Source organism: Micropterus salmoides, unplaced genomic scaffold (assembly GCF_014851395.1).
Source record: "Micropterus salmoides isolate LMB-PRFRI ecotype aquatic unplaced genomic scaffold, ASM1485139v1 Ms_hic_scaffold_10, whole genome shotgun sequence".
NCBI classification, from domain to species: domain Eukaryota; kingdom Metazoa; phylum Chordata; class Actinopteri; order Centrarchiformes; family Centrarchidae; genus Micropterus; species Micropterus salmoides.
Window position 1 is genome coordinate 37,080,393 of NW_024040041.1, and position 24,228 is coordinate 37,104,620.

Below are 24,228 nucleotides of genomic sequence, written 5' to 3' on the forward strand. Positions count from 1 at the left end.
GAGAAGTGTCGGAGCTTCATTGATCTGGCCCCAGCGTCGGAGAGAGGTGAGTTATGACCGTCATTAGGCATCTCCGCCACTCCCTGCCGCTCCCCACCTGTTCTTCAAGCCCAGGGAAAACCATGGGAAAAACAAAAAGAGATATATACACATCTCTTTTATAGACTCTGTGTTTTTAAGGAGCTCTCAGAAGTGTATTGTCATCTGCTTTATCACTATTCAGCCACATTTACCTGCAGAGAAAATTATGTTCACTTAAATCTTTTAAATTTACCTCTTTCATCTACTGGCTCACCTCAAGGGTTTACCTGAACCTACTACATAAGAATGTATACCAATTAAAATATATATATAATATAAAATATAAAGTCACAAAATTTTCTAATTATCAGCAATAGTCATCTTATCCATCTGAGATTAGACAGATGTTGCTTCAGTAGCAGGTAGTTTTGTGGCTGTAAGGACGTCTGATTGTAAAGAAAGAACACGTCCTCAAACCTAAATGACTAAATAGGTTGATTGTCATGTTCCCCAAAACCACATATAAGACCATTTCCAAAACAAAATATATGTCCATTTGAAAAAGCAACAACATAAATGTCCATCCCCCAAAACGACACATATTTAGAGTTTCCTGTACCAGTCCAGAGACAGGCGTACTGGACATGGTCACATGATAATAACATCATCACATCATAAAAGATCTTTGTTTGGGTTCAAATATCTACATTACGTAAGACATCTACAAAATGTAACTTAAAACATGTCACATTTTGACTTTCTTCTGCATAGGACTCAAACTCAAAGTAATGAGTTTACTTGACTCATCCATCCACCCCACCACTCTACTTACATGGACTTTGTCACTCTTTATTCTACGTCGTCTGACTTCTTCTTCCACTAGAGGTTGCAGCCTAATAAAAAACGTCAATATGGGTCCTTAAAAGCTATATAATAATCTACCCATACAGCCGTTTTTCTGGTGAGGACAGGCTGAAAGAAATGGTGTGAAATGTCCTTAATGTAAATGAAACCAAGGACATGGTTAATGACTCCAGAACATCAGCTCCAAAATAAGAATTGACGGCCTATGGTGAAGTTTAAACTGAGACGATGGACAATTCCAAAGACAGATTGTGGTTTGGGTTTTTAAAAAAAAACATACAACATAATTTGTCTGTGCCTCTCAAAATGCTTCAGAAATCACTGTGAAAAATTCATGCATATTGTGATTTAGTTAAGATTAGACTCAAAAAAGCTGACACTGCTATAGCATGATTTGGGTTAACATAAGAACTTTGTGTCCCATTGCTTTTCTTGGGAGGACAGGACCATTTAAAGTATTTTAACAGACAACAAATGCTGCCATTTTCTGGCGAGAACAGTGTCAACATTCACAGCTGTACACTGAACAAAATTATAAACGCTTTTGTTTTTGCCCCCATTCATCATGAGCTGAACTCAAAGATCTAAGACTTTCTCTATGTACACAAAAGGCCTATTTCTCTCAAATATTGTTCACAAATCTGTCAAAATCTGTGTTAGTGAGAACTTTACCCATCCCGAGATAATCTATCCACCTCACAGGTGTCTGCCTTAGGCTGCCCACAATAAAAAGCCACACGAAAATGTGCAGTTTTACTGCAACCAATTGTTCAGACTGTACAGGAGCAATTTGTGCTGCTGCTTTCTAGATCTTACAGGAGAAAAAGTCTGCCCCAAAGCCTCAGTGTTCTTCAAACATACTAGTTTGTACAACATGTTTTTCAACAACATTTAAAGGCAAAACTGCCTGTGGGTGCTTTCAAACCTGCATTGTTTAGTCCGGCTGAATTGGATTGTAGTTCTCTTTTCCCTTTGGTGCAGTTTGTTTGGGAAAATCTGAACAGAGCAATTGTACTCAGGCACAGACCGGAACAACCGCACCGAGACCCTTTAGAGAACGTGGTGTCGGTCTGGTCACAAACATATTCTGGAGCTGTTTGTTTGCAGTAGGAAGGTGGTCCAACCTCGATCTTACCCAACTACAAATCATACTTTGTAAATTTGGGCAAAACATCTCCCGCAGGTCTGCTTTGTATGCTTGAGATGCAGATGAGCAACAGAAAAAGTTAGCAGGTACCCAGAGAATGAAATGAGGTCTGACCTGCACTAACAAGAAGTATATTGCCTGATAATTGGGCAGATAGGACCTTCTTCAGGACCTTCTTCCTTTGTTTACTTTTTCTCTCCCCAGACAAATCTAACCAATAAGAGGAGTTAACAATCTCATGTGGCATTTATTTTAGTTTGAAAAACCAATACAAGGACTCTCTTTTAGACTCTCCCCAAGAGACTTTCGTTGTTTTGTACTTGATTTGTACAAACAAAAAGTGGTGGAAGTGGTTGTGTAAAGAATGAAAAAAAGGGAGCTTAAACACACTGGCCAATTACCACGTAGTGCCAGATTATCTGTTTCAGAAATTAACTAAAATATTTGGACATAACCTCTGATTCCGTCATCGGAAATATAGTTTTGGATTCTCTTAGACAATTTTACACAATCCTTTATTTGAAGCATCTTGAGGCGTTCATTGTGAATATACTGACGGAGGAGGTGGTTGAAGGAAAGTGACATGTATTAATTGATATGAACAAGCTCAGTCTTTTCGGGTGTGTTGTCATTTTTTGAGTTATGTAAGTTATAGGAACCTGTACCCCGACAAAAATGAGGATGATGCCTCATGTTCGCATCCAACTTTTATGCAGATGTTAAAGCCAGTTTCTCAAATATGTCACAAGAAAATAACTGTATGATTCCAGCGACAATATACTGAACAGAGCATAAAAACATTTACCTTATCAGACAAACATAGGTCTACTTGTATTTCGTTGCCGTTTGAAGCAGATATGATGTTACCTTCATGAAATTAATTGATTTCCTCTCAAGGGACCCTGTCTTGACCCTGTTCAGTCAATACATGACAGTCATAAAATCAATTTACATTTTTCTACCATAACAGATCAGTGTGGATTATTTTCCAAGGAGCGTATTTTTCTTTATTGCTACCTTCTCATGTTTATATGTGGCCTCATCTTCAGTTTTTAAAATATGATCCCTCATACAAAACAGACAGATATACTTCGATGTATCAGGTGCTGGACAGTGAGAGAATATCTCAGTTATCTTTCTTCAGATTCCTCCTAACTACTGAGCAGAGCAGGTTATTTCTACCAGCACATGGTGTTTATATCCTGCAGCTCATAAAAGGAATATTTGAGCGTCCAGAAAAAAGGGAATATTTCGGTGCATGTGGGCGTAGCCTCTAATTTGCTGTTTCATGCAGAGCAGGTAGTTAATAATGAAAGTTCTCTGATGGTTTTGTCTGTTAATGCCATCTGGAAGAGGAGCAGGAGTGTTTCACGGAGCAGTGGTGGATGATATGATGTATTGAGCGGGGTGACCTTGCTTCTCACACAAGGATACAATATGTTAATCTGCCTTCCTTTGAGCCCTACATGCTTGGTGTTGTTTTATAACACACAGCTGCTCCTCACACAGATCCAAGTTGGTTCTTAATGAAAACTGAGACAACAAAATGTAATTTGTAATTTGATTACAAGAAAACAATCAAAGAGCCAGGGCTATTGCCAGGATTTCAGAAATACTGCGGTCATGGGTGCACCTGAGAAAGGCCACCAACCAGACTGTGTACTATTATCTTAGTATTTAAAACATCACTAAATGTCACTTTTATTTACATTTTCTCTAAAATTCCCTCTTCACTGCCAGCTATGCTACACTCTGGTGGACAACACTAAATCTATTTTATTTTCATTTATGATGTGAAAGAAAATTCCTTCCCAAAGAAGAAGTATGAAGTAAAAGATGTGAAGATATGCGGACGTCCGGAGAGTCAACAAGATTCTCTCCCGACACGCAGCATCTTACTCCTTAAATACTCTCAAGTACAAAACACAATGCTCTGTATTTATATAGCACCTTTCTAGTCTTTTTGACCACTCAAAGCGCTTTTACACTACATTGCATTCACCATTCACACACTGAGCTTAAATGCTCAAACAGAAACTAACATTCACACACATTCATACACTGGAGTTTTAGCATACACTTCGTGGCTCTTCCTGAAATGACAAATGTATGTATATAGCAAAGGATGTTCCCACGCCCCCTGTAAGTTCACCATGTGTCTGTGTTAAATCTCACCTACATGTCTGCAGATGGTCTAGTGTAAAAACCCTGACCCTTTCATGAATAGTCAATGTTAAACTTGTGGCTCTTACTTTGAAGTGTTACAACATTGTGACCAAAACTTGTTTCCTAAAATTACAGTAAGTACTAATAGTGTAAAAATGATCGAAATCTACATTTTATTTACCTAAAAACAAATCTAATTTTAAACCTGAATTAACTGATTTTTACCTCAACAAGCTGTAAACAAAACATACATCTTATCAAGGACCTTATAAAAGGTCTTTATCCTATTTTCACAGCAGACATAGAGCAACATGATCACCCCAATGCAGTGTTGGTTGTCTTCGCTCTGTCTCTCAACCAACTCCTGAGGAAAATATCTGACTCTTTAGCTGCAAAATGCTTCACTTTGCTCATCAGCTAGTCTCTAACTGTGTTTGAGCTGGTGCTCGGCAGGTAGTGTACAGAGATTTGATGAAAACAGCTGCCTGCTGCCTGCTGCTGGAATTGATGCTGATGTTGAGGAACAGTGAGAATCAACCAAAACAGTAAATGTGCTGTAAAACCAAAACAACGCTAAAAGCTTCATAGAGCTGTGGGGAACTCGTCAGGTGATTATTCCCTGTAGATTCCTCATTATGAGCAACATTCTTCATGTTGCACATAGTAAGTCGATCCATTGTTAAAATAAAGATACTGATTAGTGCTGCTTTAAGATACTTATGCAGTTCTCAAGAACCGCTCATCTGATTGGCTTCACACTTGACACAGCACTCCTGTGGGTCATCAGCAATACACCCACCAAGACTGAAGACGATCCGATCAGCTGTTCTTGAGATATGCAAGTTGCAGTCATACACACATACAGACAGACAGACAGATTCCTTCCTAGTTGATGATTCTACAGCAGCACCTATTGGCCAAATGGCATCAAATGTTTCATGGTCACCCAGACATTATCTCTACACATGTCCACCAAATGTGGTTGCAATAGCACAACGCATTCAGAAAATATGAAATTTTTGTAATATGAGCCACAGCATTTGAGCAAACTTGAAGGGCCAGATATAGCAACACTTCATGGGAATATTAAAAATCCAAAATCATTACTTTGTCCGGCTTGGTCCAGAGAAGTGCTGTACCAAATTTGATGATGATTGCTCAAAATTTGTCGGAGGAGCAATGAAAAACAGATTTGGACAAAATTCAAAATGCAGAGAATTCGATCCAGACTAATATGGTCCATCATTATTTTACAGAAACATATTGGATCCCTGTTTTCTTAAATCAAAACTACAGGTTTGTATTCAAGTTTGAGCCAAAAAAATAAAAAAACATCTAATGCCGTCAGCTGGTATAAAAAAGCTGCTGCTCGGACAGGATATCAAACCTGCTTTAGCTTCTCTTCACTGGTTACCAGTTTGTTTTAAATCACTTCATGGTTCAACCCTCAGCTAAATTACTGATTTGCTGCTCCCCTATGAGCTACGATGCACCTCAGATAAAGGTGACCTGGCTTTTGCAGTCAGGGCCCCCCACCTCAAGAACTCCATGACTGATTTTATTTGCCTCTGTCCTCTGTTTAATCCTGGTTTAACAAAGTAACGCACTTTGAAACAAAAAAAAGCCACAGTACAATGGAAGTAGCTCAGAAAACTTCTCTTTAAAAACAATTAAAAGCCAGAGTAACAAAATAATTAAAGTAATAAAATGGGTTTGGTGCAGTTTGATACTAAAGCAGCTTGTGTCTGACACTGGATAAATCAGTTTCTTTATTGTTTTAATTTGAAGCTAACATCATTAGCTAATTTGTCAACAGACAGAAAATCATCCACAACCATTTTGGGAATTGATTAATGGTTTTGTTTTTCATTTATTAGGTAAAATTAGGTGATTGCAGCTTCACTTGTAAGATGTGCTCATTTTCTCTGTTTCATATTATTGTTAATTGAATCCCTGGGTTTTTATAAATGTTGATGAAATTAAGCAAATTTTTCTGACATGTTTTTAAAGTAAATTATTTTAAAAAATGTCATCTCAAAATGAATTGAAATTTTTAGACATAAATCTGTAGAGCTAATTTAATTCACTAGAAATGACCTCAGTGTATTAAAATGTCTCCTCTGATTGATTTTTTTAAATTCTAAATCCAGCAGTAAATCAATTAATCAATAATCCTGTCACTGACGGACCCTGTGGGTCTAAATCTTATAAAATCTGCATTCTTGACATGGAGATGTTTTGAAAAAACATGGTGTCAAAAAGAAGCGATCAAAAAATGACAGACAGACAGAAACTGTCAACATTATGCACCACTGACATACTCAAAACATGCACATGCAGGGTAATTAAAGATGTAATTATTTAAGATGAGGCTCGGTCTGATGAGCTCCTTCCTTCCTGTTATCAGTCCTGCTGGTCGTCAGATTAATGAAGTCTCAGTCTGCTCCATCTACTAATACATATTCAACAAGAGAAACACGGGAGATAATTATTTTGGTCAATATTGTTTTCCCTTACAGCCATTTTATACCCCTGAAATTCGTTTCCATTGACTGGTTAGAAGTTAAAGCTGCAGCTAATGAGAAACCAGAGAGGGAGGGTTGGCATTTCAAAGCGATATGGCGCCTTCATTAAAAAACAGATCTAATACGTTCAGATTTGTCAGTGTCAAATGTGTAATTCATATAATTTGCAGGGTCCTGGTCTTAAAATCTGGAACAAGATCTTTCTTGCAGGTCATCTTATGTTTTAAATGTGCTTTACTGGCATGACCATAATTTAAAAAACATATTGCTTAAGCATGTGGTAAAAGGGAAAAGACAGAGGATCAGCAAGGTTTTACAATCCATCCTGAGGGGAACATGAATGCCACATTTCATCACAATCCATCCAATAGTTGTTCAACTAAGTCAGTGGATTCATCATCTGAGGACCACGAATGTTTATTTGAAAATGTCACGGCAGTCCATCCAATAGTTGTCAAGTTATTTCAGTCTGGATCAAAGCAGTAGTAACTATCTAAAAGCATAGCTAAAAAGAAAACAGTATGAGGAAACACAGCTCAGTTGCCTCACTGTTTGTCATTCTGAAGGTTTCGGCTGCTGAGACTCTGCAGGTTTGTATTTTCTTGATTTTGCACCTTGACATCGTAAAGTGGTTAGATGTTTTTACTCTTCCTCTCACTCACTCTTCTCTCCTATTTTCTCTTATTCATTTTTCAGCAGTTGGTTTCCTCCAATTTCTTCTCAGTCTTTTATTTTCTATAACTTTGTTGTTTGGTTTCATAAAACATCACTGCTCCCTCTGACTGTCTGCCGCCTGTCTGAACGCTTCACTAGGAAGTCTGTTTTCATGCTGTAACACTGTTCATCTCAGCTTATAAATTGTAAATACTGTTTTTAACTGACTACTGACAATACTAATACTTTTGAAGCTAATGCAGAACCTGATTTGGGTGTGTGGACAGAGATTTCTTCCTGACAAACATCTACCAGTGTTTCACTGATAAATAACAAGAACACTTGATCCATAAACTGTTGCAAGACAAGTGACCAAAACAGCATAATTATTAGGCTGTATTTAGAAAATTTTGAAAATGCCATTTCTGTCAGTCCCTGCTTGTAATCAGTGTATTTTATGGTTGATCAAAAGGCACGCATCTGGAGCCAGCTAACTTGACCAAAATCAGACTTATAAACCGCCGGTGCAGGTTTATAAGTCCGATTTTGGCCAAGTTATACCATACGCACACTGTGACGGGCTTGCGACCTGTCCAGGGTGTACCCCGCCTTTCGCCCGATGTCAGCTGGGATTGGTTCCAGCCCCCCGCGACCCTGTACGCAGGATAAGCGGTTGACGATGGATGGATGGCATACGCACATGTTTACTAAGTGAAGATTTACACATCACTAAATTAATAAGGATCGCATCAAACTAACTTGTTTCTATGCAGAGTTCACTAATAGATGAACCTGCTGACTAATGATGTAAACTGGGAGGATTTTAAATTACATTTCACAAAAATGACCTAACTAAAATTACAAAATGTTATGCCAATAACTTTAGACTAAATTACCAAATAACATTCGTTAGGTTGCCTAATCAGATATATACCTCTCATTGTCATGACAACTCCAGTCATACCTACATTTATAAAAGGCAAACAGTCAGTTTAATATGTTGCTCACCCAAAATTGTACACAGAAAAACACATTTACAAAAACCAAATCCATGGGATTCATTAACAGTGAGACATACAAACAACCAAACACTAAATCAAGACTTTCAAATGGCACCAAGTCAAAACACAACAGCAACACAAAATCCCAGAATAAGAGCAGCAGTCCCCGCAACAGAAGCCTCTCTCTTCTGGTACAGAAGCTTTTAAGCTCTTCATTCCCAGGCCAGGTGTACTTTATTCAGCAATCAGAAGTAGCACACCTGGGCAGTAGAACTAGAGGAAAAGGGACAAAGAGGACAGGGAAACACATATAGCCGTAACAGGCCCTAAAAGGCCCCTTTTATTATTTTTTTGCCATGCTAGTGGTGTGACTAAAGTGATGACAATGTGGGTCAGTCCAGTCTGAAAAATTGAACACACACACAACTACTGGAGGGATTGACATCAAAGGTTGTACAGACACTCATGGTATCCAGAGAATGAATCCTACTGAATTTGGTGACCTTTTTTTATGTAATGAGCTATCATCAGGTCAAATTCATTTGTCCAATACCTATTTGTGTCGTTACTTCTTGTGACAATACAGTGACTTTCTGTTTACATAGTTGACCACTGTCGGGCATTTGTTCTGATTACATCACTTATGATCAAAAACCAGCATCCGTCTTTCCTAACACAGCCAAGCATCAAGCAAGTGCAGCAACACAAGACACAGCAATAATAATTACAACTCCAACAGAAAGAACAACAGCTCGCAGTCTGTCCTGCAGCCTTATTTCTTGCTGCTGAGCCCAGTTATTTTAACCACTCTACACCCGCCGGCACAACACCGGCGCCGCTCTCCACAAGAAGCAGCATAATGTAGGCTGAAACTTGGGTGGCGAGCTAGCCTAGCTACCTACAGACAGCTACTGATGCGAGTGTGTGTCCAAGTCAGCTAACATCAACCCCTGATTTATGGCTAACGGCTAAACATCTGGCCGATTCAGCTCGAGTTGACACAGCAGCCAGCCAATAAGTTATTACTGACTAGTCCAACAGCAAGGTCAACTCGGCATCTGTCCTGCATCCTTTCAGCTCTTTCAGCTCCCGCCATTGAATAAAATCCAGTCTGTTGTTTACTCTTGTCCAGTCTCTGGCTCGGTCACTCACTTTTTCTCTTCCTCGCTTCGCTTCTGTCGTGATATCAATACTGAAAATACTGAGCTAGCTTCTTCCAAAGAACTTCCATTGTACATGAAATACATTTAGCTACTTCTTGTAGCTTGCATGTTGAGTTGCGTTGGGGCCATAAAGCATTACACCTTTGTCAAGATAGGGTTCCTGGGATTCCAATGCTACATAGTGCATCGACTCAGTGTGCCATCAAAATGATTTTTAAAAAGTTTCTTTAAGTTTTAATGATGCAGCCTAATTCATTAATATATAATATTTTTTAATATCACCCCACAAGATACTTCTGGTTATCTGCCACTGGTCTGCTGTTCCCAGAATTTAAACACAACTTGACTTATCTGAGTCATTTCTTCATTTCTTCTGCCATCGATATTAATTACAATTTTGGCTGCACTGTATTGTTTCTTCTTTTTCTTTTTTTCTTTTTCTCTTTTTCTGCCTAGAGAGAAGTGTGACACAAATATAGCTGTCAGGTTTGGCTCTTCAAGGATCCTGTAGCTCGCCCAAACTCACTGATGTTCAAATTGAAAACTGTGGCCTGGAGTTGCACTTCCAACTCATCTACATCCACAACAGAGCGGAGCAGAGCAGATAATCCTGTTTAATGCTGGGTCATGAGCCTGATGCTATTCAAAGGAGCTTCTGCCTTTTAGAAATTATAAATGTGGAGAGAAAAAAGTCAGAGGTCCAGTAGTGAGAGTGGATCCCGAGGGCAGCTTTCGACTGCAGGATGACAGCTCCGCTCTGCCTTAAAAATGTTCACATTTCCAGAGCGTGAAGAAGTACAGGAAGGTTGTAAAACTTGTTCATCACCCTGCATAATGTCTCTCTCTGCTCTGATGGAATTTTTTTCTCCCCCTCTTGGAGTACAGCTCTGTGTGACCAGAGGGCCCCGCCGACACAGTAAAGAGCAAATCACTGTGTCACACAAGCAGGTGGTGAAATCAAATACACCTTGTCCTCCTCCTGTGGGCGTATCAGAAACAAATGTTTCACCTTGTTTTGAGCTCTAAGTGTCATGTCTCGCCTGTTGCGGAGAGATGTATCATCATTCTCCAAAACATTCATCAGAGTTTCTGGGTTACCAAACACTGGGTGAATGAATGGCGACAGAATAAATGGAGAGATCCAACTTCCCCACCCTCAGTTTGTGCCTGGAGGACAAAAATACAACAACAATGGGAGTCTAATATCCACATCCGTCTGAAAGGACCAGGAGTGAAGGTCAACACTGACTTTTTATTAGAAAAAAAAAGGCAAGGGAAGTTACCTGTAGAGCACATTTCATACACAAAGAAGTTCAGAGTGCTTTTAAACATTTAGTAAATACTGCAATTATCATTAAAATGTAAATATAAACATTGCAAATCATTTTAAAAGAAATTAAGAAGATAAAGGCAGAGAAATAAGTATTTGAAAGGTAAATATGTAAATGCATGGCGGATAATGGTTAGTGCTCAAAGTCAAAACTGGAGGAGAAGTTTTTATGCTGGATTAAAAATAAGTCAAGTTATATTATCTGGGAGTTTGTTCCAGCTCTGTGGTGCACAACTAATGTTACATGTTTAGTTACACTCATTACCAGATGACCTGAGAGCCCGAGAGGGTTCATACAGATAAAGACAGTCAGATATAGATTTTATTCACTGTGAAATGTATAGACAAGCAGCAGTAATGCGTGACACACCGAGAGCCATTGCAGAGACCTGATATTTGGTTTAATGTGTTCAGTTTTCAGGGGTGAGTTGTAATTCAAGTAACGGAGTATATATATTTGTAGGGTTTTTTTCACGTTTTTCTTTTGAAAACATTACAATTCTTTTTTGGGGCCAGCAATCTAATTTTATCTTCGCTAATTTGCCATTTATACCTTCATTATAAGTAGTCTGTTATCAACTATTTTGCTACCTTAAAAGAAATGTGCTGCCCAAGCTGTGTGCGTTGTTTCATAGCAATGCCCGATAGTGAATTCATTAAAAATAACTGTTACTTATTTAGGAAACAGTCATTTTTGAGAAGCCTATGAAGAGAAGTATGGGCGGCTTCACGTTTGACACAAAGGTCTCCTACTGTATAAAGGCTCCCGTGTTATTGCCACATTAATTCTTACTACTTTTAGGAATAATCATATTGGATTGGCTGCCTGAGCTTTTGGAGAAGTTAAATCAAATGAAGCAGTCTTCATATCAAAGCAAGTGGTTTGGCTGGCTGCATGTCCATAACAGATACAGGAAATAACAGTAGGCAGCTAGCTAGTGTGATATTTCAAAGTGATCTTATTTATACCTTCATGCAGGTGAACAAAACTGGTAAAATTATTGTATTAAACAGAAATAGCTAAATTAGACATAATCAACATGCAAAGCAAAGGCCATTTCATAGAAATAACACTATTTCTAACCTGATGCACAGCAGCTGAAACATTAATTATTCCAATAAGAGATGTGAGACTTGCCTTGGACTTGCAGCAAAAAAAAGGTTTATGAAGATCTATGGTCAACACACTCTAAGTAACTTTTACATTGAGTAGTTTATTGACAAAGTACGTATAATTTTACTTGAGTAGATTTGTCAAATGGTAATTTTTACTTTTACTTGAACAAAGATTTTCAGTTTAGCCACCACTGACAGTTTTTATTAGTCTTTGTTAGGACTCATCAGCAACATTATGAAGGAGATGAAGTTGTTTTGGGGAAAGCATGGGCACTCTGATTCTTGTTATTTTTAAGATGATATTATCCAGACTTACGGATTTGTGGCTGTTAAAGTTCAGTCAAACAAGTCAAGCAGGAACAGAGGACTTGGATTTTAGTTTTTAAAGACAGAGAGTCAAGAAGAGTGCCGACAGTCAGCGTTTCTTCCTACCAAAGATATATATTTCAGTTTTTCATTTGGATATCACCTGAATAATTGAGATTCAACATTATCTTTATTAGTTTATAGCAAAACAACCATTGATCTCACAAACACAACAATGCACAAAGTAAATAAAAATGAAATAAATGCCAGATCATCCCACCCCTCCCTCTCAACACCATTTACCTACCTAGCCACCCACATACTCCCCACCCCTTGGGGTCCAACCGCTGTGTCTGAGAAAATGGGCAGCTAGCATTGGTACATGATAATACAAAGATGTGTAAATAAAAAAATTAAAAAAGCCAAAACGTGATGCAATTTAGTTACCACAGTGGTATAGATAGAGCAGTTGAGCAAAAAGATTCAGGGGTATTGGATAAAAAGAAAGAAAGTATAAGTCATTACAACTATAAAACACATGTCTGTTTCTGATATGACTGTCGATTCAAAAATTATAATATAAAAAGAGTGAGATGTCAAATCTTTTTAAATTCACCAGGCTTACCCTTCAGATTATCCATTATTCTTTCATTTGGTAAACATGATGCTACTTCATTGGTCCATCTAGTAGTTGTAGGTGATTGCTCATCTTTCCACTGCATGGCTACACATTGGCTGTGCATACATTTTATTTTAGCATTATGCATAATTTGGTTATACACCAGTGCATTAAGAAGTTTGTCATGTTTTGTTAAAGTTGTTTTGTTAAAGTTTTGTTAATTTTTTTGCTTCTGTTTCTCTTTATATGCTGTGATCTATGGTGTAAAAAACTTGCATTGTTTTGGTTTAGTCCTCTTAGTAACTCACAAAACACTCCATATTTACTTTGTCTTCACTTTGACACACTGCTGAGTGTTTGGTCAAATGAGCTCCTTCAATCTAACTATGAGCCCCCTGAATCCGGCCTCTGTATTCTCACTACAGAGAGATTTTCACCTCTTTAGCAGGTCTTCATGTTTTTCTCCCTGAGCGCCAAGTGGAAATGCTTCAGATGTTTGACAATTCAAAAACCCTGACCTCTAGAGTTCAGGAGCTCTTTCAACCCAACTCTGTTTCTTTTTGTGAACTTCTGTATCAGTGTGCATGTCTGAGAAAGTGACTCAGAGCTAAAAGGAAAATGTAGTCAGAATAAGAAGAAACCTCTCCCACAAGTCATTGCTGCAGTCAGTTTGATGTATATCCTCTTCTGGCACCAATCCCAGTCTTTGTGTATCATCTGACAATGCCAGCTCCAAACAGACTTTTATTTAAGATTTTAATTTAAGAACATTTTAAACTAAGCCATAATGCTGAACATAGTGATTAATTTACATTGCTGCAAATCCTGCTGTGCAGCTGAGAATGTCATGTTTTTTCCAAAACGTCTATACCTGGGTTCAGAAAACGTACAGTTCAATTAATGGGGAGGAAAAAGTGGCATATTATAGTTTATTATTTGATATCTCTACATTTGGAGCATCTCATGTTTATTTTCAAGTGAAAAAAACTCTGAAACAGCAAATTTTTCTTTACTAGTCAGTGTTGCACTCTGACATGGCACATTTGCAGTTCACAGTGATATCAGTGGCAGCGAGATTTACCATTCAAAACTCTTACTTAGTTACGAAATGTCTTTGAATTCACGCAAAAGTAAACATAAGCAGCTTCTCATTTCTAATCAGTCATCAGTTGCTTAAATTGGTCTTGGTCTCCTCCTCTCTTGCAGACGTTATTTATGTTTCTGACTCGTTTTAAAGTGAGAACTCATGAAAGGCTCCTCACGTGTCATTTCACGCTGTTCAGTCTTTTGTAAATGTGTGTTTCCTCTGTAGCACAGCCTGCTTAACTGAGATGTGTGTGTTGTGTTTGCAGGTGTGTTGTGGTTGTCGGTGGTGTCTGAGGTACTCTACATCCTGCTGCTGGTGGTCGGCTTCAGCCTGATGTGTCTCGAGCTTTTCCACTCCAGCAACGTCATTGACGGACTCAAACTCAACGCCTTTGCCGCCGTCTTCACCGTGCTGTCGGGTAAGACACCACAAAGGCCTTTAACTTTTAAGACTATTTAACTTCTCCATGCACAGTTGAAGTACAGTGGTCGAAAGAAACTCAGTACAGATTTGAGGTACTTGAACTTCCATTTTCTGCTGCTTAATATACAGTATTATTCTTTTCAGGGGTAAATATCGTACGTTTTACTCACACAACATTTATGACTAAACTGCACATTTTGGAGTGGCCTTTTATTGTGGCCAGCCTAAAGCACACCTGTGCAATACCCATGCTGTCTGATCAGCATCTTGATATGTCACACCTGTGAGGTGGATGGATTATCTCAGCAAAGAAGAAGTGCTCACTAACACAGATTTTGACAGATTTGTGAACAGTGTTTGAGAGAAATAGGCCTGAAAGTCTTAGATCTTTGAGTTCAGCTCATGATGAATGGGGACAAAAACAAAAGTGTTGCGTTTATAATTTTGTTCAGTGTAACTGCAGTTTGCTTATGTACTTTTACTTAAGTTGGAAATTGATTGCAATACGTTTTCTTGAAATGGAGTTCTGCACTGTTGCATTGGTACTTTTACTGAACCAAAGGACCTGACTTCTTCTTCTACTGTGAAAGTGGGCGAAGTTGTCGCAGAAATCACTACTGTGTGTCCTGTCCTGTCCTGTCGGTAGATACATGTAGATGTTTTTGTCTTGAACATGTTTTCCTTGAAAAAGAGAATTTGTAATATAAGTGGGATCTTGTTGGTTAATAATACTGATTTGAAGTAATACTTTAGTATGTTTACAACATAAACACTGACAGACATCATGTTCCTCTAACGCAGTTCCTCATTCAGAAATGCTCTGAGCATAACGAGGGGTGGACAGGGACTGATGCAGATTTGTGAGAGGTCTTCCAGGGTCAGAGGTTTGATTTTTCTCCCAACTCATGTTAAACCTCTTACACAAGAAGTTGGCTCTGTGTCAGGCTGCTCACTGCTCATCTCCTCCTCATGCCTCTCTGAGGATGTTTCCAACAGCCGGTGATTCTTTTTAGAGCCCATTTTAGAGGCTTTTCACTGCTAACCTGAGAAGCTGTGATCATATTACTATTCTTTACGCATCACACCACAAGTGATAGATGTGATCTGAATCACAGATCTTAATGACATGAGATGCTAATGAATATCCTCTTAACAGGAAAATGTTAATGAAGGTTTTGAAAATCAATATCATGGCAGCATTACTGAAACATGATCAAGACTTGAAAAGCACATACAGGTTGAAAAAAAAGATGAGCTGGTCATAATCAATACAAAGAAAAAACTCATAACAATGTAATTTTAGCAGACAAATATAATTTATAGGTCTTTCAACATTAGTGAATTAAAAATGTGGTAAAAATGGATAAACCCTTTTATATTGAAAGAGGTAAGAACTCGTTTTCATTGCTCAAGATTGCTATTTTAGTACTATACTATGATCCAGAGGTGCGACCAAGTCATTGTTTTACAAGTCACAAGTAATTCTCAAGTCTTAGCACTCAAGTCTGAAGTCAAGACCGACGAGTCCCAAGTCAAATCTCAAGTCCTAAACTTTGAATTTTGAGTCCTTAACAAGTCAGAATGTGCTCTTCACCAAATTTAATACCATTTCAAACTTAAAAATTAAAAAACAAAGTGTTTGATTTCGCCAAATCAAGTCTAAAGTCATCATATTTGTGAGTCCAAGGCATATGACTGCTATTATCATTATATCGAAGATTACTATCCTGATTAATTTTGCAGTGCAGTTACGATCAAAGAGGAGCTGGTGTATCTGTTTACAGAGCAGCTAAACCAACCAGGCTGAGAAGATTCATGGCCTCCTCGTTTGACTAATGAAAATAATCACAATAAAAAGAATAAAAATAAACTTATTAATGCTTTTACTAACTAATAAAAGCAGTTGTTTGCTATGATGATGTGTGCTGTTTGTCACATATATTTCCATTGAGCTGCTTTTCTGCTTCTTCTTCTATTCCTGTGTTGAAAATATTAAAAAGCATGAGATGAAAAGTGCAGGAAATGGCTTTCCTTGTTTTGTTTACTTGAGTGATAAGTGCTAGCCTCAGTGACAGCTACTTTACATGTCCTTTGGCTTCTTCAGCATAAAAGCCCCCAATGTTTTGCCGGTTCAATGCTTTTAGCAACAGGAAATGTTTGGTTTGCATCAGCCGTAATTTAATACAGCTCCGAAATGTCTGCAGGAGAGTGAACAGCAAAAAATGGACCTCATGCAAGAACCCTTCCTATATTTGTTCTTAAGTGGCTTGTGCGAGTGATTTACAATAACTTGCCGCATTCACCAATTTACGAGTGGTCTAGACCGGTCAGGCGCCATTTAGTCAATTAGTCTGCTGTTAGTTTTCCACTAATGGATTGTATATTTCATTTCTTTAAGGCATTTTTACCAGGCCGTGTTGTTGGTCACAGTCACACTTGATTTAGTTTGAACCGATGTAATGTGATACTAAGGAGGCAATCGCAAAATTTCTTTGATTAGTATATTTCTCATTACTGCTGAAAGTAATAATATCAAACTGCTTTCTGTATGTTGGTTTGGGACTTAAACATTCATGACGGGTCATATTAAAAGCTAAATCACTGACAGCCAAACAAATAGCAAAGCAGATGAAGGACAATTCCTAGAAATCTCTGTCGTCAGGCTGTCAAGATCAAGGAGAAATTATGCTCCCTTTGTGGTGAACTGTAAATCTGGGGCTGCATCAACAACCTCAGTGAAAATCATCACAAACTCTGGCTCTAACCCATCACGCACTTCCACGTGTGACACACACAGAAAACAAACCGTGTTTCTCCTGTTGATGGTGATGTAGAACCTCTGCATTAATGTCTCTCATTGACTCAATTACATTGTGGCTTTTTGATTTACTGTATGTTTATGAGTGATTATATCGCTGTCTCTAATTGATTGGATGTCTCATAACTGGCAAGTTAAATCAATTGGTACTGTGTAATGACTCATTATAATAGTTACATGTGTTTTGATTTATTACTGATATTATGTTCAGCTGCAACTTAGAGGTAATTTGATTTACTATTGTTTTGTTAATGGTAATTATCATGGCTGATTATCTTGTGCTGAGGGTTGTTATGCAAGAACAGGAAAACATACTGAAGATGCAGATTCTCTGTTTTAGAGCCTTGCCATTAGTGGGGATAAAAGTGAACTTTTGCCCTGACTGTGGTGGTAGAGGAAAGGTCAAAGGACCATTAAAATCAGAAGGGTTAATCCTCTGGGGAGCGTGAGTATCTACTGCAGCAGTTATGGAAATCCAGTGATTTGTTTTTGAGATATACTGTACCTTACCATGGTGAAGGGACAATTCTGACCTGATGATGTGACAGAGGAAAAGTCATTTTCATTCATCATCTTGGGAACATGAATATTCTTAAGAAATTCTGTGGCAGTTCATTCTCTAGTTGTCAAGACTTTTAGTCCGAGCTGTTTGCTAATGACCCTCGCTAGCTGACGGCTAGACACAAGATCACAGAGCCACTTCCAGCTAATTTAATTTAGGCACAAAAGGCAAATCAATATTACAAATGTATCTCAATAGGCTTTTACAGGTCCCCATGCAGCCGGTGCGAAAATGGCAATTTCAAAAATTCAGTCTTAACAGTAAGCACAAATGAACGAGAGCGCTGCTTTTGACACCATTGATCACAACATCATGTTAGACAGACTGAGGCACTGGGTGTGGATCTCTGGTACTGCCCTAGAATGGTTTTCATCCTACCTGTCAAATAGGAAGTTTTGCGTGTCTGTAAACAACTATGTCTTCTCATTCTGTCCAGTTAAATATGGTGTGCCTCAGGGGTCGGTCTTAGGACCCATTTTGTTTTCCTTGTATCTGCTTCCCCTTGGACATATTATCCATAAACATGGCATTTCTTTTAATATTTATGCTGATGACACACAAATATACTTGCCCGTCAGATCCACAGACCCTGGAATGCTGAGTTCACTTAACAACTGCCTTTGTGAAGTTAAAAAATGGATGTCAAATAATTTCCTCCAGCTGAACTCAGACAAAACAGAAATCCTGGTCATCGGGTCCCAGCAGATGGCAAATTAAATACTGCCATCTGCTGGTTCCCTAGTAAATCACATTAAGCCTGTGGCAAAGAACCTTGGTGTTTGGTTTGATAGTAATTTAAATTTTGAGCAGCACACCACAAAGCTTGTTCAATCATGTTTTTATCAACTTAGAAATATAGCAAAAATTCGATCTATGTTAACTTTTAAGGACACCGAGACCATTTTACACGCCTTCATCTCATCACGCCTGGATTATTGCAACAGCCTTTTCACCTGTTTAACCCAAAAATCTATTGATCGACTCCAGACTGTCCAGAACTCAGCTGCCAGGCTTTTAACCAGAACAAAGAAATATGACCACATTACTCCTATTTTAGCTTCATTACACTGGCTCCCAGTATGTTTTAGAATTGACTTTGAAATTCTATTGATCACTTTTAAAGCTCTTCATGGCCTCTCGCCTTGTTATATTTCTGACCTTTTAGTCCCATACACACCAGCACGTACCTTGAGATCCTCGGGCAGAGGTCTGTTGTCTGTTCCAGAGTCTCGACTGAAAACTAAAGGGGACAGAGCGTTTGCTGTCAGGGCCCCGAGGCTCTGGAACAGCCTGCCCGAGGAAATCAGGTCGGCTGAGTCAGTGAACTCTTTTAAGTCCCTTCTTAAAACATACTTTTATAGGAGAGCTTTTCCCGATCTTATTTGACTTTATTTTATCCCTTTTATTTTATTGTATTTTACTAATTTTATATTAATTTTTCATGCTCTTATCTTGTTTTTTTTGTTTTGTTTTTTTGTATTATTCTTTACACTTGTTAAAGCACTTTGTAACTTGTTTTTGAAAAGTGCTCTACAAATAAGGATTATTATTATTATTGTTACACAGTCATGCTAACAGCTATGTGAGGCTGTACATAGGGGATTGCAGTGCTTTTAGCTAAATGCTAACATCAGCATGCTAACATGCTCACAACGATAATGCTAACATGCTGATGTTTACAGATGTAATGCTTACCATGTCTTCTTAGTTTAGCATGTTAGCATGCTAACATTAGCTAATTATCAGAAAACACAAAGTACAGCTGAGGCTGATTGGAATGTCATTAGACCTGATGGACGTGGTGGATTGACATTGCAGCTAACACAGCTAAAAAAACATAATTATTAATTATAATCCAACTGTAGAATTATATCAGTTATTGAAAGAAGTTTATTGGTAAACAAGCTGTGATTGCATACAAAGTCAATGGAAAGATGCGATTAAATGCAGCTTAAGTCACCTGGGGCAGCGTGACTTTGCTTCATGAATACATAGAGAATAATTATTAATAGTTAATAGTTCATTTGTGCCTTTTTGGGATTCGTTTGACATAGAAAATGTTGCTTGTAATGACCGTGTGTGTGTTTGTGTGTTGCAGGTCTTCTGGGTATGGTGGCCCACATGATGTACACTCAGGTGTTCCAGATCACAGTCAGTCTGGGTCCTGAAGACTGGAGGCCTCACAGCTGGGACTACGGCTGGTCCTTCTGGTTAGTCTGCACACGCACCCACACACAGCCTCTTTGTAGGGACTTGTCACTGACATAATGATCCTAGCCCTTTACCCAAACCTTAACCTACATGCCCAACCTTAACCCAATTGTAGCCTGAACCCTAAAATCAAGTCTGAACCCTCAGACAGCCCTTTAAACTTGTGGGGTCCAGCATTTTGGTCCCTGCAAAGCTGTCGGACCTCACAAGTTTAGTGGAATTCTAGGTTTTTGGACCCCACAAATGTAGTGAAACAAGCCTCCCCACACACAAATATGCCCTAATTTTGTAACGTATTGTGTTAATAGACTCCTGCATTATTAATAAAGGATGAATGTTTCACATGTTTTAAAATGACTTAATACATTGTTATCCAGTGTTTCAATAAAAGACCAATGGTGTCGATCACACACACAACATGTGGAACAACCAGACCCGTCATCCCTCCATTTAGTCAATCATAAATCATCTCTTCAGGATGTTGCTGGAGGCATGTACTGTAGGAGAGTTTCAGCACAGGGAGCGACGGGACTGTTGCTTCTGGGATAATTAGCCAGACAAGACGCACCTTGACCTTCCCTTCTCTCTGCTCGAAGGCAGAGCCGAGCTGCAGCTGTTCACTTTGCTCATTTGTGGATCAAGGACAGAGATTCTCAGAGAAGAACAGCATCCAGACAATCCCTCTCACACCTTCAAATTCATTCTTGAGATTGAGAACAGGCAGGTGAAGATCATGTGAGACGCTCAAAGGCTTCAGAACAGCTACTAAATTGACCTTGTGGTGACATTGTTTTTGTTACTGCTGTTTCCAAGGTCACCAATGTACTTTGAACCCCAATAATAATGTTTATTTAGTTACCAAAGCCAGCATTACACATGGATTATAAAAAGCATCATAAAACAGTAAAATACAGAGAACCATAAGGAGTCATAAACAAGCATTTTAAGATGGGAAAACAAGAATAAGTTCGAAATATCTGCAACAATCACCCCCCACATTTTCTCTGCCAGTCATTCAAGTAAAGGCCTCTCATTTAACACCATGAGGGAGCCATTCAGGTCCTTAAAGTGGAGTAATTTCAGCAGGAATGATTAACCTCTACTGGAGCAGAAGGCCAAAAAGCTCCTTCAGGACAAATAAAAAAGCGTGAATGTGCTCTGCTCTGAGGGCGATTAAAGGGAACACGTGCACGCTCACATGTTCTGTTTAAAGCTCTTTAGAAACTGAGCTTAAGCTTCATTTCAGCCGAGGGTGAAGTGAAAACAGTAAGTTTGTACCAGGCTGGGATTCCCATCATATGTTTTAATCCTTAAAAAATCCACATTTCATTAGCTGCTTTAAAGGGAAATTACAGCTTTAACCTAGATCTTATTCTCATAATTTTGACTGTGGGTTATAATAACTTTGCACCCCTGTTATGGAGATTTAAGACTTCAGTTTTACATAAATCATTTCAAATGCTTAAGTCCGAGCGAGAGTAAGCACAGAAAGGCGACCCTGCATTAACAAGTGTAAGTAACTGCATATGTTATACGTTTGTTTACATGTGTGAGGTTGTGGGTCACTGTTGATTTACCATGTGTAGATGCTAGAAAAGTAACGCCATATGAAAGAATGTTAGCTTACATAAACATCTTCTATGGAGATTCAATAAAACCAGGTGCCACAGATGGTTATCCAGTGGACTTTGAGGACGGTCTTGATTCCTTTCACTTTGATGGCTGTCCGTATTTATTAGAAACGGAGTGCAGGAGGAGGCGCTAAATGGAACAGGATAATAAGACCCTGGTAGAAAAATACGGTAATTTTCCTATTTTATTTGCCATGTATCTTTGATCCATATGGCATTTTAGATATATATACATATTCGATATATAAATATTTTGGTCCTAAAGCTGCCAATATAAATATCAAGAATAAATATCACTTAGGTTCAATTCAGTGTATTGTGTTTCACTGAATAACAAATTATTACTTTATTTATTAGAGAGAAGGAGTGCATGCTGATTTCCAATGTCCTTATCTCTCTCTCTTGCTCTCATTTCTCGTCATTTCTCAAGGCACACCTGTGCAATACCCATGCTGTCTGATCAGCATCTTGATATGCCACACCTGTGAGGTGGAATGATTATCTCTGCAAAGGAGAAGTGCTCACTAACACAGATTTTCACAGATCTGTGAACAATATTTGAGAGAAATAGGCCTTTTACATAGAAAAAGTCTTTGAGTTCAGCTCATGATGAATGGGGGCAAAAACAAAAGAGTTGCGTTTATTTATTTTGTTCAGTGTATATTTTGGTTGTTTTACTGAGTTGGTACTTTATTTTTATTCTTTTTATTGTGTTTTACTATAACACTTTAGCTTCCTCTGTGAGACAATAATGTTTAAATTATGAACCAAAGAGAAAAGGTGACTGATGGCTGTGACATTAAACCAACTAAAAGGAAATCCTACCATAGTTTGGATTCCTTTTTTGCGAGATAACGAGTGATGGGTCGCATCAGTCATTTTGCTTCATTTTGGGGTTTTGTTCTTGTCTCTCTTCACGGTTTACTTGCTCAGCATGTTTATGGTTCTTCGCTTGTCATCTTTCTTGGCACGTAGTGATTGACTCTGCACAGAGGGACTATCAGCTTCCCTCTTAACCACCTAATATCACACCTATTCCCTTCAGACACTCTCTCAGTTAGAAGCACATCAGGTATGTACCTGCTAACTTTAATTGGAGCAGAGCCCGAGGCTGAAGAGCTCAGAGTATTCACTGAATCACCACAGATGTTTCACAGTGTCTCATTTCTCCATCTGGCTCGTCACCACTCCCTCTCAGAGGACCTCAACAACAACGTTGGTCATTTTGTCTGTTAGCCATCCAACACTGGCTAGATAAGCATGGACGTTTGTCTGATCATTTGAAACCAAGATGCCAATCAGAGATGACTTGTCCAATCAAATATTAAGGATCAGGTTAGGGATAAAATTTGACACAATAATTGAAGACATTCCTCAGTTGTGCTTGTCACTGTTTTTCTATCATGATATTTTTCAAGAGATTATTGGAAATTAGCCATTAAAATTAGCTCATTTTAGTAACCCCTGACCTTTTTACTGGCACCCATCAGGCTCAATGTCAGGCATCAAAACAAACTATAGCAACATTTTTAGCTACAAATGAGCTCAATGTCAAATATTAAGTAAATAAAAAAAAGTAAACCTGAGACTGACTGATTGTCATTAGTTCTGCAGGTATTGAACAAATCGAACAAAGACATTACCATCCACAGAGCCACACCTAGTGTGGCAAAGTACATCAGGATGAGTAAAGAGATTAACTCTTCTTCTTCCCTTCCTTCTCACCCACTCATCAACAACATGTGTCTGTGTCTCTCTCCAACCAGCATGGCCTGGGGTTCCTTCACTTGCTGCATGGCCGCCTCCGTCACCACCCTCAACTCCTACACCAAGACGGTGATCGAGTTCAGACACAAACGAAAGCTGTTTGAGCAGGGCCTGCGCGAGGAGCAGAACTACCTGGACCAGGAGGCTTTCCACTACTTTCGGGACCGCTCCCTCCAGTCCATCTCCAGCACCGTGGAGGTCTACCCCGGCCACAGCGGAACCAGAGCCGGGCTCGGCTCGGGTCCTTGCCCAGGACCGGGTCCGGGTCCCGGTCCTGGACGGGGCAAAATTAGAGCCATGTCAGCCTCCATGGACCTGGGGGAGAACACAGACTCGCTGGGGGAGGAACAGTGCTGAGCCATCCATGGGAATAGGAGTGTCATGTGGGGGGCGTGGCCACATCAGGCGCACTGCTCCTTTAGGTCTGAACTGGCCACCGTTTCTGCCACCAAACGCGAAAGCACAGCCGCCCATATTTTCAGTTTTAAGAAGATTATTAACTTGACTGGAAGAGACAGGAAACGTCAGTGAAATTAATAAAGTTAGATGGATATATTCTTTATATATTAAATAAAAATCATTATAAAGTGTGAAAACCAGACTGAGATCTTTGACTGAGATCTTCGTGGATGGAAATCAGTTGTTCTCCTGCATATTACAAGGTGCTATGTGTAGTATTTTGACATTGATATTATCAGTTTTAAGTGTTTGTGCTGGCAAACTGTAGCCTTAAGTGGCAGTTACAATATAATGGTGAATGCTGAAGAGTAGCGTAACAGTAGCACAAGTAGAAAACCAATAAAGTCACCAAACAGAC

General features: G+C 38.9%; 1 protein-coding gene across 1 annotated transcript; it reads left to right on the top strand.

Annotated features, from left to right (window-relative positions):
* LOC119896297 (germ cell-specific gene 1-like protein) lies at nt 1–24,228 on the top strand. The gene is made up of 4 exons (XM_038709746.1): nt 1–46; nt 14,265–14,417; nt 19,901–20,012; nt 23,411–24,228. Exons 2-4 carry the CDS (start codon nt 14,333–14,335, stop codon nt 23,766–23,768), a joined length of 555 nt encoding a protein of 184 aa, XP_038565674.1. The 5' UTR covers nt 1–46; nt 14,265–14,332; the 3' UTR covers nt 23,769–24,228.